Below are 13,755 nucleotides of genomic sequence, written 5' to 3'. Positions count from 1 at the left end.
AACCACACAAAAAAGCGATATTTTTTGTGGTTAATAGGACCCATCTGTCAAAAAAAAAATTTTTTTTTCAGTTTTTCTGGTTTTCTTAATAAATTCATACTTTACCACCAAGATTGCAGACCTAGCTGCCCCAAACCTCAGTATTAAAAGATAATTATTTTGTTAATATTGGTCATTACTCGCAGGTGTCACCTCCGAGACCCTGAACTGGGTGTACCTGACCGGGGTATCGAACGCGCTCTGCTTCGCCACCTTCGGCACCATCATCACCGACACCACCATCTGCGCGAGGTTCTTCAATGTCACCTCACAATCTACTTGCTCGGTGAGATCTTTGTTGACTCCAGATGTCACTAGGACTTGAACTGGGTGTACCTGACCGGGGTATCGAACGCGCTCTGCTTCGCCACCTTCGGCACCATCATCACCGACACCACCATCTGCGCGAGGTTCTTCAATGTCACCTCACAATCTACTTGCTCGGTGAGATCTTTGTTGACTCCAGATGTCACTAGGACTTGAACTGGGTGTACCTGACGGGGGTATCGAACGCTCTATGCTTCGCCACCTTCGGCACCATCATCACCGACACCACCATCTGCGCGAGGTTCTTCAATGTCACCTCACAGTCTACTTGCTCGGTGAGATCTTTGTTGACCCCACATGTCACTAGGACTTGAACTGGGTGTACCTGACCGGGGTATCGAACGCGCTCTGCTTCGCCACCTTCCGCGCCATCATCACCGACACAACCATCTGCGCGAGGTTGACAATGTCACCTCACTTTCTACTTGCTCGGTGAGATCTTTGTGAAAGCTACTCATGCACTGTTAGGGCTTGAAAATTACCTAAGCTCTCCCAACACATGTCGCCCGAGTGACTAAAAATAAGTTTAACCCCTACTTACTCCTCTGGGCGCAGCGACGAAAGTGTGCCATGGCCTCCAACACGACTATGCTCGCCAGCGCCACTGATCCCGGTCTTGTGCCATTTCTCGCCAGTTTTCAACTCTCGACACCAATACTCATATTAATTATTTCACCGAAGGGTGGTGTTTCGAGGATTCCCGGGAAAGGTGCCTTCTCTTGTTGTCTGATCCAAATTTTTGATTAAAAAAAAAAACCTTTATGATGTCATATATAGTATTTCCGGTACCGTATGATATCATATCGTGTATCTTAATCAACACGTCACGGACTTTAGGTGACCGACTGATAGTCATTATCAGATATCAATGTGTTGTTTAATGAATGTAGGCAGCGAATGTAGGTACAGTCTGTAAAAATATGGGTGTAGCCAACTTATTCAAAAATATGTCTTATAGTTCTTAATTCGCTGACATTAAGAGCTATGGGACATATTTTTGAGATGTGCACCTATATTTTTACAGTTGAGTATACTTATCAACTAATAATTATCATCATAATATCATCATCTCAACCGAAAGACGTCTACTGTTGGACAAAGGCCTCCCCCAAGGATCTGCACAATGAACGGTCATTCACTACTACTAATGACGTACTGTAATTCTATGTATATTTGAGTACCTAACATAGTGTTAATTGTTAGTCAAATATCTGGGAGACCGAGCGAGCGTTGCTCGGAAAACATGTAAAAACCCAAAAATGCGCGTTTACCGAGAGATAAGACCTATATACGTAGCAAATTTCATCGATATCGTTAGAGCCGTTTCCGAGATCCCCGAAATATAAATAAATAAATTGCTCGTTTAAAGGTATTAGATACATTTTAGGTATAGGTACATATCGATTTAGGCCTCCCTTCAACGCCGCCCGTCCCTATAGCACTTCAATAACAATATTTTCTATAATATTTATCGTCCAGGGCGACAGCGGCGGCCCCCTAGTCCATGTGAACGACGACGGAGTCCCAATCCTTATCGGAGTAGCGGCGTTCGTGGCTGGCGGAGACTCGGGCTGCCACGCCGGGCATCCTGCAGGTAAACCTCACGAAACTCACACCTGGTTAATTAATGACTTCACAGACTCAGTATCAAAAGGATCTTGGCCTCCGCCACAAAACCCTACCCTCTCTCCCCTACTCGCCCTACTCTACGCCACTTCACGCCAGTTGGGTATTCCAAAGGCGGACAGGTCTTTTAGGGCTTCGTCATTCCAGCGGTATCTGGGACGCCCAGACGGACGTTTTCCGCCCGGGTGCCCCACATACACTCTTCTCAAAGCACGATCCTCTCCCATCCTCTCTAGGCGACCAAGTCAGCGGAGTCGTGTGGCTTTGATCTCGCCAATTATATTGGGCACCGCAACCATCTGAGGAGCTGGTAATTTTTTTAGAGATGAAGATGGAACTTGGAGTCGTAGGAAGAATAGGGACGTACCTCTAATTATACCTGGTTAATAATGCTCTTTGCCTAGTAGAACCAGCTGTTCTTTTAAGTAATTAAGTAGCAACTGCCAACCGGCTGGCCTCCTTAGATGCCGCTGAAGCGATGCTGCCCTCGACCTGAGGCCTTAGATATATCATCTAACAAAATGGCGCAAAATAGGGGAAAAAGAAGCGTACGGGTTTTTAAAAGACCATGAACACGCCTGCCAGAGTCCAAGGCAATGGCAATGTCCTGGTGATGCCTTACCATCAGAATGAATAATTGTTCGATGTTCCCTAATATTTATTTAAATATATCCAGTAGGTAGTCTTTTTACCTAAAAACATCTCAAATCCCTCTTGTATCTTCACTTTAAAGTGATCATTTCGCAGGTTTCACTCGCGTCGGACCCTTCCACAGCTGGTTAACGGAGAAAACTGGCATTGACTTCGATAACCTAGAAGAAGATACCGAAGCACCGACTGAGCCACCAACTGAAGCACCAACTGAGCCACCAACTGAGGCCCCAACTGAGCCACCAACTGAGGCCCCAACTGAGCCACCAACTGAGGCCCCAACTGAGCCACCAACTGAGGCCCCAACTGAGCCACCAGTGACTGAATCCCCAGATTCCAACGAGTCTGGAGAAGATGAGTCAACGGAAGCACCAGAACCGGAAGAGGACAGTTCAGAGGAGAAGGATTCAGATGAATCTGATGATGATGACTGCGAGTTGTCTGAGTTATTGAAGAAGTTGGAAGTCAAGGTCAACGTTAAAGTCAAGTTGAACAAGTATGGCAGGAAAAACAAAGTTCACGGTAAAAAAATAAAATAATGTAACATTTATTAATACAATTTTTATATTTCCACCATGTACTGTTTGAGTAATGGAGTGTACCATTTTGTACAAAGTCTGCAATTTGTATATTGTACATTTAAATAAATAATTCAGCAAATTAAATCTATATTTTTATTACAATTATATTTTCCTGGTCATGTCCTAAGCATAAAATCTAGTAGAAGAACAGTCATTTTTGTATTTTAGTAGTTAGAATTAGAACCTTGTAATTTTAATAAATGTTAATAATTACACACCTTTTTTATTATTTTAATTTGGTGCATTATAAAATTTATAAAAGCATGTGGTATATAGGAGTTTATACCCGTAAACAACTACTAAATTTTTTATAATAAATTATACAAATAATTTGCCCATATGCTTGTAGCCAAGTATAAAAGCATAATGTACAAGCACACAGAAGTAACTGGTGTATGTGCATGACAAAGGGCTTGTACATGGTTTTTGACCATGTATAACAGTCTACACTGTCCTAGAGTTAAACCAAGAAAAGTCTGCAGCGATTTTGATAGCCTAAGCAATGCAAGTGTTTTTTAATACTTCATAATTTCAGAGAAGTTTGACGTTTAAAATAACACATGCACTGTGTGGGCTATACGTAGAAATCGCTGCAGACTTTTCTAGGTCTAACCTATTTGCTTAATTTACTCTTTGGCATTTTGCCCACTATGCGCCGCATGCAAGTAACATCTTAATAAAAGATCATTGGATTCCAATCGCTGGTCACCCTAACTTGACGTTTGCGTCATTGAAAGTATTCATGGGTGCAGGCAAAGTTACTACAATTTTAAGTTTTTACAATAAATGCTTGTTTTTGAAATGAAATGGAGGGATCGAGTACTAAAGGCAAGTTTTATTAAACAACATTATCATTAAAAAGTTTTCAAAGTATCAAGTTTTGTTAAGTTTTTATGTATATTCACTTAGATGTTTTTGTGTGGGCGAAATTCGTTTGAAGTCGTAAATTATCTTTTGTTTGCTACCTGCCTCACCTTTAAGACGCTATTCTTTGAATATCTTACTAAGTTAATACTCTCGAAGCAGTAACTTAAGTCTAATACTAAGCATGAAAGTACTAAGTACCTTAGTATGTGCGTCGTACTTCCGCGTACTACTGTTTCCAAATGTTGTTGTGAAGGTTCAATGTTTTTGACTCATACCAAGCTTTAGACCTTCATTTGATCGCTGAATTTTCCGTTAGAAGAACTTAAATTCTAAAGATCATATAGAAACTGCCACTATCATGAATATTGTCGCATAAATTAGATATATTATGATGATAACATTTGATTGAATTGCATACTGAATAGTTTCTGTTGTATTGCTCCCAAGTAATCTCAATAAAATATTATTTATGACAATCTAATTAATGTAGTAATAATTTATAATGTTGATAGTATATTCAATATATTCCTACATCAAGTTGTTCAAAACATAATGGCTTTTGTTATCAAATAACAATAAAACACATTCATCAAAACAATCTGACTCAAATTTGAATGCATAAATTGTGCAATAATTTTTGAAAGGTTGGGATTGTTAGCCAGGTTTGTCTGTCTGTTCACAATAGCCTTAGAATTTTTATTTAATAGATTCAGACCAAGGTAATTCTGCATGGAATTTGTTAATGAAATATTTTGTATGCATTTCTCGGCACATTGGTATTTTTACTATAATGCTGTGTAAACATAATTGTATAAAAAAAATATGCGTCAAAATATTGGGAGCTCAAATACTAAGGTAATCACGGTCCATATCCGTCAATATAAGTCTAGTGAACATATTCTTCATAGATCTATGTAAGATTATGGCATTTTTCTTTATTTGGTGCTCTAGAGTCCCTCAACTGTGCCGGGTGCTTGAACAACATCGGAGAAAATGACTATGTGTCCGCACTGGAACAAGAGTGGCATACAGATTGCTTCAGGTAAATTGTTTGCTTATGTATTCGAGCCATAGACTAGGAATCCTCTAGACCGAGATAGAGCAATTATTTCATGTAACCGATGATGCCAAAAATGCGAGGGTGCGCGGAACAAGGTGAGCGAAACCCCTGGCCGTGATTGGTCCGTTCAAAGACACGGACATCACACAAAGACACTTTCGACTCGAACATGGGCTAAAATGACCGTATGCATGGCAGAGGGGGTAGCGCAACTATGCTCAGTCTGGAGGATGTTTTGTCTGTTTTGTTAATAATTGAGATTCTTTGAAATGATATTTTTGGCAGTTAGTGAAATTATGATTAAGTAAAGTACTGGGGATAGAAGAAGAAGCCTTCACTCAACAGTAAGAAGTAAATGGGTTTAGCCGGTCGAAGTATTTAGCAGATGGCGCCAGTGTAGCTTGCCCCGTCAATCCCCAAAATTGTGTCAAAATTTTGTTTTTTTAATGGAATTTTATGCCCTGGATGCCAGCAGCCCTTTAAGCCAAATCTCATAGAAAAAGGGGCAAGCTATGATGGTGCCATCTATGCAACCCTTTGATAGTTGCCAACCCCTTTAACTGATGATGGTGATGGACATTACAAGCAGATTCTGTTACAGGTGCTCAGTATGCGACTGCATGCTATCAACATGGTACCACGAGAAGGGTGGCCTGCTGTTCTGTCAACAGGACTACTGGGCGCGCTTCGGCGAGCCATGTCACCACTGTCAAAAGGTTAACTTACTGTTTCAAGGACTATTCATTTCTGACAAAAAAACGGGTCAAATGCGAGTCGGACTCGCGTTTCAAGGGTTCCGTACATTACCCAATTGTTAACAATGTTTTTTTTATGTGCAACGAGAATGAAATATCTTTAAAAAACCCGTAGGGGTCGGATCAACAGCTAAGTAATTAAGTATATATAAATGTTCCGTTTTTTCCTTTTTAGGTATGGAACCCTAAAAATCAAACCTTTTTATTAGGTAGTGTAAAAATGAAGGGAGTGTCGACGGACGAAGGAGTAGAGGGCGTGCACCCAGTAGATGGTCAGATGTGGTACAAAATATTACCCAGACTTCGCTCCAGGCAACAATGCAGATGGCCGAAGATCGAGAGGCCTGGAGAGCAGTGGTAGGAAGAATAACCCATAGGAGTCACGTCCCTCAGACATGAGGTCACGACCACGAAGAAGAAAAAATGAAGTAAATATCGTGTCCCCGAGGTTGACAGCCGATCTAGATGGCGCTGTATAGTGTCACATGTGACTTTACATCAGAGAAGGGTTCTTATGCTTCATGTACATAAGGACCTTTCTTTCAGTATTTCTGTTGAAATTTCAGATAAAAAGGACCTTATTGCATTTGAAACGTAAGAAGTACTGAATATTGTTTCTTGTTTTGCAGGTGATGACGGGTCCAGTGATGGCGGCCGGTACTCGCCACTACCACCCAGAGTGCTTTGCGTGCAACACGTGCGGAGTCCCCATAGACGACAAGGAGCCCTATGCTGTGCAGCAAGAACGGTTGTATTGGTTAGTATGAAAAAAAAATATGAAAAATATCTTTATTATCTATTACAGACATTATGATACATATTTCCTGGGGCCTCTCTTTAGGCTTACAGGGCCTGTGTTGAGACGTCCCGCCCTTCCACAACCGTAATTACACCATATATACACCATATTCTTAATAACATAAAAAATATAATTTATTTATGGACGATTTGTTTAACGCACGTAATTGCACTGAATATTTAATTTTATTCCTAATTAAACTAGAATTCTTCTTACAAAGCAACACAAACCACGACCAGACCGAACCACATTGAAATCTTTCTAGACCTAGTTGAGGCCTTTGACACAGTATCCAAACCAATTCTTCTTTACGAAGTTGAAATATTAGGATTTCGAAGCATGTCGTTGGACTGGTTTAATAAATGAATAATTTATTCAGAAAAGGAAAATATTTTTTCAAAGTAAATGTAGGCTACATTTAGATTCTGGTCTTTTAAATTTGGAGTACCACAAGGAAGTGTCCTAGGACCAACACTCTTTAAATCTAAAATGATTTTTACGTGCAAGTTATGTCTGGCTTTATAAAACCAATAGTCTGGCAAACCACGAATATAAACTGGTGGTGGTCTGGTGGAGTCACGGGACAGGCTTAGCGTAGTGTGATCCACAAAATTTATATATTATGTAATTGCCAGATTTCAAATATAAAATTTTACTTTACTTTTTTAACCAATTGTCAGTAGATAATAGAGCGAAATTCAAAATTTGTTTGGGAGGTCGATATTTGGCGCCTACATTTTTCAAGCCGTATTATTCTACTAACAGAGTTGGTTTCTCAGACTACACATATGTGTTAAGTACATGTTTTGTGTGTAGCTCGCCGTGCTACGCGCGCTCGGAGGGTGCGCGCGCGCTGCGCGTGGTGCGGGCGCCGGCGCCGGCCGCCAAGCTCAAAGACACCGAGTAAGTTTACTCATATTTTGACTGACTTTAACTCATTAGTAATAATATATATTTACGATACAAGTGCGGAAAAGAGGAAATTCGAAACGAGTAGCGTTAAATTAAAACGCGACCGAAGGGAGTGTTTTAAATCGACACGAGTTGCGAATTACCTATTCGCACACGTGTCGTACAACGTTTTACAGTACATATGGCCCTTTAAACTTTTGACATTCGCACGAAAAGTGCTTGTTTATCGCCACTCGTTTCGAATTTCCTTTTTTCCGCACTTATATCGTAAATAACTTCGTACAAAAGTATTCCTTTAAGGAATTTCTTTTATTGATATTTCTATTCGATTAAAGTGAATCGTTGGATTAGTGACATTACTATTATTTTAGATATGTAACATTACTATTATTTTATTACTAACATTCATTTAAATAGTGTAAGAGTGCGACTGCTAATTTCAGTTGCGATTAGGTTACTTTTATGACTTGAGAATGACCTCTAGTCAGGTAAATAGCAAAAAACATAAAAATAGTACGCTCTCAGTAGCGTAGCAGTCCAGAACGTTTGAACGTCACATATTTACTAACCAATAGTTCACGCTCGAAGTGTAAGGAATTTCAAGCAATAGAAGGGAATAAGGAGAATGAAGGACTCCCTTACGATTCCTTGGACTCCGTGTGTGAACTGTACTACTAACTAACCAAATAAACCACTAACCCCCTTATGGAGCATTCCACGGGCTGTCCCGTAAAAACATTTGACATTCAGATTTTATTCTAGAAATTCTAGACTAGTATTTTTTAATACAATTTTTTTATGTTTGACGATTTTCTGAAATTCTTAGTGTTAAATTTGATCTGTATAATAATCCAATTTTTGCTCTGATAATTAGATTAAGATTAATTACGATTCATAAGAGCTTGTTGCTAGGCCTACACGAATAAAGTATATTTTGAGATTTTTGAGTTTTGAGAAACGCATTTTATTTCCTGTGCTTCGACTTTTATTTCGGCATTTAAAGCGGGCGATTATTTTTCTGTGCATATTTTTGACCACTTGTCATAGAAAAGGAAACTCTTATACCTGCAAATCTTCAGAAAATTCGCGTCTGTACAGGAGAAACGGTAGACGATGCATGGAATGCTCCTTATTCATAAAACTTTACGGGCCCGATTTAGTTAAATTATGTTTTATCCCTTTCTTACAAGTACATAAATCAAAATGACAGATAAAGAAACGATTCATAGCTAATTCGGGCCAGTAACGCGTGGGTCGGTTGCAGCAAACTGTTGGTATCATCGTTAAAGAGTTTGCTAAATTTTTATGTATGGAAAGTTTTATAGTGGCGCGCCGGACGTTGATCAGTCTGTCAAATGTGGTTGGTGCAACTGGCGCTAATAGTAACGATATAACTGTATAGAGGGCGCTGCGCGCACTACGTGTCGGCGGCGGCGCGCGCCGTGCTGCGCGCCGCTCTCGCCGCCTGCATCCAGCTCACCTGCCATAGGTACTAACACAACTAACACACTAACATAACAACCTAATTAAAAATTAAACATATTGCTTAGGATGGTATCCCCTCTGTCCATGTGGGTGGTCTACTGTGTATTTGCGTGCTTAATGTGAGAGTGAGACGCAAGAAATTTTACAGATGGAATACCCTTACATACGTCAGCTGACTAAAGTAGGGCCAAAGAAACAAGATAAAAACGTACCCCTTTGACATATAAAACAGATGGCGCTGTACTGCGCCATATGTTTAGCGGTCACTGAATTTGAATTGTCAAACGTCAACTTTTGACAATCATCGCATAATATATGAAGCTGTACAACGCCATCTCGTTTGTTACCTGTCAAATTCGAAGCACCAAGGTGTCTTAGATTTTACGCATCTTACTCAATCAACGTATCTTTGGCTGAAGCTACAAAACAAGACGATGTCGAGTTTTGTAAAAATAGGTCCGAGAACACCTTTTTGACCGGAGCGTAGCGAAGGTCTACGTTTCGACTGGAGCATTTTGCTTTTGTATGTCCGGGTCCTCTACAGATCGCAATTCTTAACCGAATCTCGTCTACAATTTTTAACTCTTTGCTAAGTTTATTTAGTGTTTCAACATCTACATTAAGGAAATATGAGTCACTTGAAATATTCCTACTCCAAACACTAATTTCCTGGCCGATGTTATCTTAACTGGCCTACGTGACTAAAAGGCCAGAAATATTAGCAATTCGTTATATATGACATCATTCCTATGGGTTATTATTAATATCTAACAGGATAATTTGCTTTTTGTTACGTGATTAATATTTCTAATAGTTTTATGTTTATAAATAATAAATAAATAATTAGTTTCCATTAATAGGTACAGTAGAATCCGTTTATTATGACTCCGCTTACACTGACCAACCGCTTACTATGACGTAATTACTGTGCGAAGTTTGGTTTTCATATAAAATTCTTAGTGACAAATTCGGATAAGATGACTTCGCTTATAGTGACAAATCGCTTACTATGACCGAAAAATCCCATTTTCATGAAATTATGTCCGGTTATACTGACACTTATGCTGGTTTTCGTGGCCGTCACCACGTCTTTCCCTGCGATGACGTTTGGTACGTTCGTGGGGTGTAAGGTATGTTAGTTTTGATCATCAGTGACAAGTTGATATTTGTTACAAGTTTAATAAAACTTATTTCTCACAAAGGAATATGAGATTAATTTGGAAAACATAACAAAAATATTAAGTTGTACAACTATGTTTTATATGACATCCGCTTAGTATGACGTGTTTGTCACTTCCCTTCGATGTCATTATAAGCGGAATCTACTGTACTACTTTTAAAAAAAAATTCGAAATTAAACTTTCGTAAGATATATTTTAAACTGTTTAGACGACAGCGGTTTCACTGACTTGAATTTTTAGTCTCTATTGGCGACCTGTTTCGGACCCGTCGGGGGTCCTTTTTAGGGTTCCGTACCCAAAGGACGGGACCCTATTACTAAGACTCTGCTGTCCGTCCGTCTGTCACCAGGCTGCATCTCACGAACCGTGATACTAGCTATCACAGTTGAAATTTTTACAGATGATGTATTTCTGTTGCCGCTATAACAACAAATACTAAAAACAGAATAAAATATAGATTTAAGTGGGATGGGAGCCATACAACAAACGTGATTTTTGACCGAAGTTAAGCAACGTCGTACTTGGATGGGTGACCGTTATTTTTTGTCTTTTTTTGCATTATGGTACGGAATCCTTCGTGCGCGAAGCCGACTCGCACTTGCCCGGTTTTTTTTAGGCTGTAGTGCTCGCGGCGGCTGCACATTGCATGACGAAGTGCGAGCGCGAGCACTCGAGCCTGAAGAAGGGCCCCCGATGGGCCCAAAGTGAGATATACCGTTGTCGTCTAAACCACTTTTTTGTTTATAAATCTTTTTAGAGTAGTTGCCTTTGCCCCATAGTTGTAATTGTCCCGGCTGACCTGAACCGTATTACGGGGTTATTATAATTAGAGATGCCCCGAATAGTGAATTTGGCCGAATACCGAATATTCGGCCCCCCTCTCGGCCGAATACCGAATATTCGGCATGACATGCGTACATTTTGAGTCACAATTATGAAAACTGTTCGCCAACAAAGCACAACATTTGCTAAAATATATTTTTATGTTGAACAGAATTAACCTCGTGCCGCCCAATGTGCAATACATTGTACAAAGTGACACTCAGCATAACTGCCCAGACTTTAGAAATTAAATTCAGAGCTAAACGCCCAGTGTGCAATACGCTGTACATAAAAGTTTATCAGATGTAAGTTTAAAATTTTCGCGCATAATTGGAATTTACCTAGAGGTCGTGAATGGTCGGTTCAATGGCGACCATTTTGACAGCTGACGTTTGACAGATATTCATAGACAAGTGTTGTACTTCCGCAATTATTCAAAGACGCGCGACACATGGGTATATAATCTTGATTTATTAAATGAATCATGGCTTTTATCGTTTAGAGAGTGACATAAAAATTATCCTAAATGTTTGTTTTATTGAAATATACTGTTATTTTTTTACAAAGGCACAAATAAACATTTTTTTTTCTTAATCGTGAGATTATGTTCATCATATTGCACACTGGGCGCTACTGTTATAAAAATACATAATATAACCTACAACTGAAGGTTCTTTTTTGATAGTTTATTTTAGGTCTGCATGATGATTTACTTGTTGAATACGAGCTGGAAGAGTTTTTGCAATCACACAATAAAATTTGTGATCCTGAACCAACTTTCTGGTGATGAACCAAATATTTACAGTCTTAGTGAAAAATAAAGTTTCGAAGGATGTGATACTGAAACACAGCAAACATACAATAACTTATATATAATTAAAAAGGATATTAAGTTGTATGTTAAGGAAGTTTATGAACTATTTTTCAGACCTTGTTATAAAGCATTTCAGTGTCAAATATGAATGTTAACATACATAAAAAAGTAGCTCAACACTAAAAAAATGTTTTCTAATTATTTTTGACTTACGTGGCTTATTATGTAACTATTTAAGCAGAATAATAGTAGTCAGAGGCTACGATATCGCGATTACGTGCCTTAAAGTTGATTTAAAAAAATATATTTTATTACTTTATAACATCAGTCAAAAACCCAATGTGCATTTAAATGAACAAAAGATACGAAGGTGGAATTCAGTTTACTGTATTCATTTTTATTCACATATACCCAGAAAAAAATAAAAAAAATCCTGCTCGAGTTTTGTGTAAAAAAAAATGTTTGATGTGCGTGGGCAGTTACGACTTCAAAATATTATGGCTCATATATTGCACACTGGGCGTTTAGCTGATCTTGCGTTTTTTTTCTTGGGCGGCACGAGGTTAATGAATGTAGTTAGAGTCAATCAAATCAGACCCATGATAAAAATAAAATATTTTGGAATCAACAAATGCTCAAAAACGTGCCTTCGGATTTAACCATTTTCCGAGACATTTTTTTACATTTTAAATATGAAATATACCTTGGTTTTGGTTATATTTTTGTGAAATTTTTCTTTTTAGGTAGGTGCAACAGATATTCGGTATTCGGCCGAATAGTAGGCAACATTCGGCCGAATACCGAATATTCGGCAAAGAGGCCGAATAGGCCGAATACCGAATAGTTGCCGAATATTCGTGGCATCTCTAGTTATAATGTCATCATTGTTTTAGATAAAGCTGATCTCGCATCTCATTTAAGAATGGTTTTTAGGGTTCCGTGATGACGATGCTCTCCTGACCGATTTCGGCCACAGCGACTGTATACTCTGGAGTAGGCGGGACCCTATTACTAAGACTCGCTATCCGTCTGTCTGTCGGTCTGTCACTAGGCTGAATCTCATGAACCGTGATAGCTAGGCAGTTAGAATTTTCATAGATGATATTTCTGTTGCCGCAACAACAACAAATATTAAAACCAGAATATAATAAATATTAAATTGGGGCCAGGCGTCGCTCACTCCGCGATTTCGTCGGTTTGCTACAGGTAGCTAAAAGTACATCCGTTCGACCCCAATTTTGGGGTTTGCCATGAGCCGCGCGTGGCGCTGTCGCCATATCTGTGCTGATCGTGACAGACGCGTTTTGTTAGAGAATGAGTCTTCTGTACCTAGTACTATTATTTATTCTGTGTTGGGGCTCCCATACAACGAACGTGATTTTTTGCCGTTTTTAGCGTAATGTTACGGAACCCTTAGTGCGCGAGTCCGACTCGCACTTGGCCGATTTTTATTAATTGTCTAATTCAATAAATCCTAATAATACGATGAGCACTAGCAAGCCAGTAGGTATATATTTAACTATACCATTCATTATAGTATTTCATTCATTCATTAATCTATGACTCGCACTGTTACACACTGTATTCTGCACCTTATCTCATTTCAATAAGATTCAAAATGAAATACAGTACCGGTCAAAAGTTTAAGTTCACTCTGTAAATTCGGTTAAATGAAGCTATAACACAATGTACTAATAAAAGTATTTAATAATCTTTTATTACATAATAAATTAAAGGTAATTCTCTAATTTAAAACCACAATTAAATAAAAAAGATCAGTTTTTGCCAACTTTAGACTCTTCAAAATATCCGCCTTTTGCTTTCAATGCTGCCATA

The 13,755-nt window shown here is 38.9% G+C and overlaps 2 protein-coding genes across 2 annotated transcripts in view; both read left to right on the top strand.

The window, feature by feature from the left end:
• The window catches only part of LOC134674832 (uncharacterized), a 37,656-nt gene extending 34,348 nt beyond the window's left edge, over positions 1-3,308 (top strand). Inside the window, exons 16-18 of the mRNA XM_063532984.1 lie at positions 186-325; positions 1,846-1,960; positions 2,740-3,308. Of these exons, the coding sequence (XP_063389054.1) occupies positions 186-325; positions 1,846-1,960; positions 2,740-3,182 (698 nt within the window). The 3' untranslated portion in view covers positions 3,183-3,308. The remainder of the gene's footprint in view (positions 1-185; positions 326-1,845; positions 1,961-2,739) is intronic.
• Positions 3,309-3,955: 647 nt separating this feature from the next.
• The window catches only part of LOC134674831 (uncharacterized), a 40,018-nt gene continuing 30,218 nt past the window's right edge, over positions 3,956-13,755 (top strand). Inside the window, exons 1-5 of the mRNA XM_063532983.1 lie at positions 3,956-4,052; positions 5,043-5,133; positions 5,753-5,867; positions 6,536-6,663; positions 7,522-7,608. Of these exons, the coding sequence (XP_063389053.1) occupies positions 4,031-4,052; positions 5,043-5,133; positions 5,753-5,867; positions 6,536-6,663; positions 7,522-7,608 (443 nt within the window). The 5' untranslated portion in view covers positions 3,956-4,030. The remainder of the gene's footprint in view (positions 4,053-5,042; positions 5,134-5,752; positions 5,868-6,535; positions 6,664-7,521; positions 7,609-13,755) is intronic.

The sequence above is a fragment of the Cydia fagiglandana genome, chromosome 20, assembly GCF_963556715.1.
Source record: "Cydia fagiglandana chromosome 20, ilCydFagi1.1, whole genome shotgun sequence".
NCBI lineage: Eukaryota > Metazoa > Arthropoda > Insecta > Lepidoptera > Tortricidae > Cydia > Cydia fagiglandana.
Note: the sequence above shows the minus strand (reverse complement) of the source record. Positions and strands in the feature narration are given on the sequence as shown.